Here is a 6,611-nt window from a genome sequence, read left to right as displayed (position 1 = left end):
CCCGAGCCACCTCAGACGTCTCGCCTACCGACGGCAGGTTGAAATCCCCCATAACCAACAGCTTAGGGGTCCCAACCGCCATCTCGGCGATCACCCCGAGAAGCTCGGGTAGGGCTGCCGACACGTGGCGGGGAGCCAGGTACACTATCAGCATGCCCCACTGCCTCCCATGACCCCACTTCACACCCAAGGACTCACAGCTGACAGTCTGCGGCACAGTGGTCTCCCTCGGGTCCAGGACCTCCCTAATAATAACCGCCACCCCCCCACCCCTACCCTGGGCTCTCGACTGATGGAATGCACGGTAACCTGGCGGGCACATTTCAACGAGGGGCACCCCCCTTCTTGACCCAGCCAGGTCTCCGTAATACCCGCCAGGTCCGAGTCCCCCTCCGAGACCAAGTCAGCAATAAGGGGGGCCTTGTTCATCACGGACCTGGCATTACACAACATCAGTCGGAAGCCCAGGCCCTGAATTCCCAGACCTCCAGGGACGCAGGTGGGGCTATGAGGGCCGGAGCACGCCACAGCTTGCACACAGCGGGGGCGTGCTCCCAATATTTGATACGGCCCTGTGCCCCTGCCATATCTGCCTCTCCCAACCACAGTCGTGATGGTACTACCCTCCGTCAAATGCTCCCCTCCCCCAATCCCGGGAACCATAGCCCCATCGCCTTGGCCTTTGGTCGGTCTGAAAAAAATCCCCCGGTGGGCAATTTACCTCGTCCACCGTCCCACCCCCTCCCTGGGACCCCTTAAGATCCGAATTAAAAACCTAACTAAAAATCCCCTTAGCCTCCGTTTTTGCCACCTCTCTTGGTTTAAAAACCCCTCCTCAAGGTGGGCCCTCGTTAACTTTGAGGGCCAAAGCTGCGCGAGCGGGGACTCTCGCAAAGCATAGAGGTCAGTCGCCAGGTAACGTATTCGCATGATTAAAAGTTAAGCAAAATCAATAGGCATTGGCCACAGTCCCTTAAGCCAGCATATAATGGTATAAGCCCATATATGCTTCCTGGATAGTCAGAATAGGGAGAGCCCAAACAGAACAATATATCCAAAGTGGAAGAACATGGGTTGATGATAAAGATGGTAAAGATGGTGGCCGGAGCGACTGATTCCAGCTAAACAGCCGTCTTTCTCTTGAAGCCGCGAAGTGGCCCCCCTGGCCCCCCTCCAGGACCGCGATTGCTTCATCCACAAGCGGAGCGCAAAAACAGCCGGTCCCACAAGCAAAATGGAAGGCCAGCCAGATTGCAAAAGAGACTCCGTCACGGCCATCCCGAAACCGGTGCTCCTCCCGGCGCCGGCGGCGCCGCAAGCCCAGCAGGCCCCAAGGCCTGACCCGGCCTGCGCCCGCCTGGTGAGGTCCGGCCCCGGCGGGGTTGAAGGAGGCCAGCCGCAGGCCAACGCTGGACGGGCGGGGTCGCACCGCCCGTTTCTCGCATTTCTCGCCGCCGCCACCGCCGCCGAACGCCGCCGCCGAACGCTGAAGTTCTTTCTGCTTGGCACATTCACCCTTCTCTCCAGCACCAACAACCCCCGCCCAGCAGGTCCACTACTTCTGCAGCCAAAGGAGCAGCTTCATTCTGCAACTGCATTCTGGCCTGCACTAGGAAAGTCCAGTTGCCTTTTGGAAAAGCACTTTTGGGACAACCGTGACTCGGATGACGGAGAATCTGCGAAGACATTCGTCCTCTCTTTAGACCGGAGTGTATTATGGATTTATGGATTTAAATCTCAAAAACCCCGTTGCTTGTGGGTTGAGAAACGCAGCTTCAGAGGATGCACGTTGAGGAAAGGAGAAGAAACCGACCAGGAAGAGAAAAACAACAACACACCCACCAAACCATGGAAACTTATTTTTTTTCATCGTCAATTTTACATTACGTAGCATCTCTCTTTTAATTTATTGGTTCTACACCCCTCTCTGCCCAGTGGATTTTATTTTGTTTCTTCATTAAAATATATATAAAAACAGGGCGGGTGTATGTGTTAAGCACTGGAGCGCTATCGGGGAGGAGAATTCCGAACGAAGGAGGGAAGAAGAAGAAAAAGGGGCAACTTTGCCTCCCCCCTCCCAGTCCTGGGTTCAAGGAAACACCCTGCAGAGCTGCAGTTCTGGCACGCTTGCCCCACACGTGGGTCCAGGTGGACATAAGATTCAACCTTTGGTGTGTGTGTGGGGGGGGTGATAAAACACCCCAAATCCCAACCCCAGGCGAGGCTGTGCAGTGTTTCTCAACCTTGCTGGCTGGCTGTGGAATTCTGGGAGTTGAAGTCCACATGCCCTAAAGTTGTCAAGGTTGAGAAACACTGCTGTAGTGTTTCTACTGGGGTCCTGCATTGAAAACCAGGCCTCCTGCCTTGTCGTCCCCCCCAACTCCATTTTTGCACCACGTGTTTCTGCAGCTCGGAGGGGGGGGGAAATGCAGAGGGTGCAAGAAGCAATTTCCCTGCATCTCTCCAAGCCAGGAGTCCCTTCGTTCCCCAATCCTGATGCCCTCTTCGCCCCTCCCCAATTTTGTACCAAACCAAGCACGCCTGTTCTCCCCCCCCCTCCCCCTAGGGAATGAGATGGTTGCAAGCAGCCAAACCTCACATGGCATTATTTGCAACGAATGGTGGCTTGAGTTTGCGCAGCTGGTTGCATGCTCCGGAGTAGCTAGAAATAAGCCTGTGGCCCACCACCCGGGCGAGGAAAAGCTGGACGCGCTTAAAAAGCCCAAAGAAAGGTGCACCTTAAGGGGGTGTCAGGAGAGATGGGAGCACCCCCAAAACCACGGAAGTCGCAAGCGAGAGACCCAAACCCTGGATCTCAAAAGCGTTGGACCCAAAGGGCAGACTTAGTGCTAAGAGAGGGGGGGGAGGGAGGGGGGGTAGATAGATAGATAGATAGATAGATAGATAGATAGATAGATAGATAGATAGATAGATAGATAGATAGATAGATAGATGAGAGAGAGATAGGTAGATGGGTAGATAGATATGATAGATATAGGTAGATAGATAGATAGATAGATAGATAGATAGATAGATAGATAGATAGATAGACAGACAGACAGACAGACAGACAGACAGACAGACAGACAGACAGACAGATGACAGAGAGAGAGAGATAGGTAGATGGGTAGATAGATATGATAGAAATAGGTAGATAGATAGATAGATAGATAGATAGATAGAGAGAGAGAGAGAGAGAGAGAGAGAGAGAGAGAGAGAGAGAATGGAGGTGAAATTGAGTTTCTCACAGCCCCCCCAAAGCCACGCCTGGCTAATTAGGTGCATTTTGAGGGGGGGGGATCAAGAGAAAAAAGCCAGGAACTCAGGACAGGCCCCCAACAGCCCTTGTGAGACAGAGGTTCAGTCCACGCATTTGTTAAAGGAAGCGGGCGCTGGCCGCATACACACAACCTTGCAAAGGGTGTTTCCCATCCCTTCACACGACCCCTCCACGCAGCGCGTGAAACAGACAGATTCCAGATGGGGGTAAACCAGGGGTGTCTAACCTCGGCCACTTTAAGCCCTGTGAACTTCAACTCCCAGAATTCCACGGGCCTTAAAGTGGCCGAGGTTGGATGCCCTTGGGATAAACCAAGTCAAACTTGGTAGAATTCGAACTCTGTGCACAGAAAAAAACCGGACCCGTTTATAACCAGCCTACACCCTTTCAAACAGGACCGAAGGGGTGAAGAAGCGGAGAAAAAAAGGGGGGGAGCCAAGCCTGGGGCTTTTGAGGGAGCCGTGCTGGGTGTGCAAATTTGGCTTAAACCGCTTCCCCGCCACACTCTGAAACACACACGCAAGACACAACAAGCATCCGCAACCATTCTCAGAAGGAAGGAAGGGGGAAAAAAGGCCTACCCTCCATTTTTGGTTTGACCTAAAGTGCCACACCACACACACACACACGTACGCACATGCACACAAGCCACACCTCTGAATTTTGATCACACGACCACGGGGGTGGGGGAGGAATGCCGCAAAGGTTGTTACCTGTGAAAAATGGTCATTCAATCACTTTATTCAGTGAGTTTGAATGGTCACTAAATGAACTGCTGTTAAGTCGAGAACTATTTGTCTATTTGATGGGCACTAAGTTGTCGGTCCCTGGCCGACAAAGTGACATTTCATTCCGGGACTAAACAAAATCCAGTTAAGAGCTGACGCCCACCAAAGCTGCAATCGAGTTTGAACCGAGTGGGCCAGCACCCTAAAACCGAGCCCACAGGAACACACACTGTCAAGGTATTGATTTAACAGCTAACCAGCTTATGTAATGTAAGATGTAATGATGGGAATGGCTCAGCAGTGTCTGTGTCTCTTTAAGAGCCAGCAGCGTCTGTGTCCCTTTAAGAGGCAGCAGGGTCTGTGTCTGTTTAGGAGCCAGCAGGTTCTGTGTCTCTAAGAGCCAGCAGGGTCTGTGTCTCTTTAAGAGCCAGCAGGGTCTGTGTCCCTTTAAGAGCCAGCAGGGTCTGTGTCCCTTTAAGAGCCAGCAGGGTCTGTCTCTGTTTAAGAACCTTTGTATAAAGGGAAGGCTCTGTTGCTATGTTCTCCCTTCTCTTTCCTGGTGTAACTGCTACGTGTTGGACCCTGCTGTATTAGCACGTGTACGTATATTGTTCCTGGTGTATGATATTGTAGATAGTGTAAGATAAACCAACATTTACTATAGACCACTGTTTACTGTGTTTACTCCTGGGTTATCTCGCGCAATAAGACTGTGCATGCTCTGACACACACACACACACACGCACACACACACACACAACGTACACCCCCCAAATGCACACTTCCCGGACTGCGTCCTGAAGTAACAAGCAAAGAATGCTATCCTGGCTTCTGGTTCCAAGTTTCGACGGTTGCAGTACAAGTTGGAAAAGACTCGTGTGTTGGGGGGCGACAGCCCAATCGGATTAGTGTCCAGGTGAAAAAAAAAGGGGAAGGGCAAACTTTTTACAACGTGGACCAAGGGCAGGGCACAACTGAAACCTTAAAAGTGAACAATGTCCCCCCAAGCACACAACTCACAAAAAAGCACCAGACACGCGAGCAAGGAGTAGCTTTTGTGCAGAGATGCTGCAAAAATGCTCTGAGCATGTGGCCCATCTTTACGGAGAGGAAGGCAATCAATCATGCTGAAGATGGAGGCCCAATATAGGCAGGCCTCAACTTACAATGGTTCATTTACTGACCCTTCGAAGCTACGACGGCACTGGAAAAACAAATGGCTCGTGACCCTTTTTCACCCTTACAACCATTGCAGCATCCCACATGATCACGTGATCAAAATCCAGATGCCAGGCAACTGACTCCCATTTATGACGGTTTTGCAGTGTCCCCTGGGGGGATGTCACGTGATCCCTTTTGCGACCTTTGGACAAGCGAAGTCCAGGTGGAAGCTGGATTCGTGTTAACAGCCGGGCGACTAACAAATGCAATGATTCACTTAACGACAACTTGGTAAAATGGGGCCAAAACTCAACTTTAACAAATGTTCCACTTGGCGACGTAAATTCTGGGCTCGATTTTCGACGTAACTCGAGGACTACCTGTATATTGCTTTTTTTAAAAAAATCTATTTAAATTTTTTTACCACCACCAGAGATGCAGGATGCCAGCCCACGCTAAACCGAGGCCCCTACTAGCTTCACCTAAACTGGGGGGGGGGGATCTCCCCATTTGCTGAACCCCGACTCAAATGTCCAATCCCCAACAGCGCTTTAACCTTACGGGAGAATGTGGGAGACCCCTGACCCCCCATGTGCTCCCTTCCACGTGACACCCTCCAAGAGGTTGGCCCTACCCAATAACCTGTCCCGGTTCCTTGTTCGGGTTCTGCCGCCCTACTAGGAAATGCAGTGCTGCCCTGTTATGTTGGCTCTTGGCGTGCCACCTGAAGGCACCTGCTCAACAGGTTGAGCTGGACACACCTTGAACAGCCACGGGTGAGCGATGGCGAGGCACCGATGCCGAAAGCAAGGTCACCAGGGAGGCTGATGAACTTGGGACACTCCTCCATTCAGATTAGAATAGAACAGAGCTGGAAGGGACCTTGGCGGTCTTCTAGTCCAGCCCCCTGCTCAAGCAGGAGAACCTACACCATCTCAGACAAGTGACTGCCTCGCTAGCCTTAAAAATCTCCAGTGATGGACTGCCCACGACTTCTGGTGGCAAGCTGTTCCACTGGTCAATTGTCCTCACTGTCAGGAAGTTTCTCCTTAGTTCTAGGTTGCTTCTCTCTTTGATCGTCTCGGTCCAACACAACGTGGACCTCAAGAAAGTAGACACCAAGGGGGGGGGGGAGAACGTCCCGAAGGTTGAGCCATTTTCTTGCACCTGAGAAGACGGACCCTGGAACGGTCTACCTGCAAGGGGGGGGAAGGCAACAGGTGTATTTGCAACCCAGCAGATGAGCAGGAAGCCATCATCTTCTCACCCAGAGCTCCATCGGTGGTAGCTGCTGCTTCTCAAGGGGGAACGTAAACGAACTGGCCAGCGAGCCAGCACACAACCCTTTTTTACTCTTCCCAACCCTTTTTTACTCTTCCCAACCCTTTTTTACTCTTCCCAAATAGGAGAGGTTGCATGCTCACCACAGGTCAAGCATACCT

General features: G+C 51.9%; 1 protein-coding gene across 1 annotated transcript in view; it reads right to left on the bottom strand.

The window, feature by feature from the left end:
- Positions 1–3,763: 3,763 nt before the first annotated feature.
- LOC107299005 (nuclear fragile X mental retardation-interacting protein 2-like) overlaps positions 3,764–6,611 on the bottom strand; it is a gene marked incomplete at its 5' end in the record, with an annotated part of 12,893 nt that continues 10,045 nt past the window's right edge. Inside the window, one exon of the mRNA XM_015828368.2 lies at positions 3,764–3,786. Within this exon, the coding sequence (XP_015683854.2) occupies positions 3,764–3,786 (23 nt within the window). The remainder of the gene's footprint in view (positions 3,787–6,611) is intronic.

Source organism: Protobothrops mucrosquamatus, unplaced genomic scaffold (assembly GCF_001527695.2).
Source record: "Protobothrops mucrosquamatus isolate PMUCROS unplaced genomic scaffold, P.Mucros_1.0 scaffold4427, whole genome shotgun sequence".
Taxonomy (NCBI): domain Eukaryota; kingdom Metazoa; phylum Chordata; class Lepidosauria; order Squamata; family Viperidae; genus Protobothrops; species Protobothrops mucrosquamatus.
This window is presented reverse-complemented; position numbering and strand designations above follow the sequence as displayed.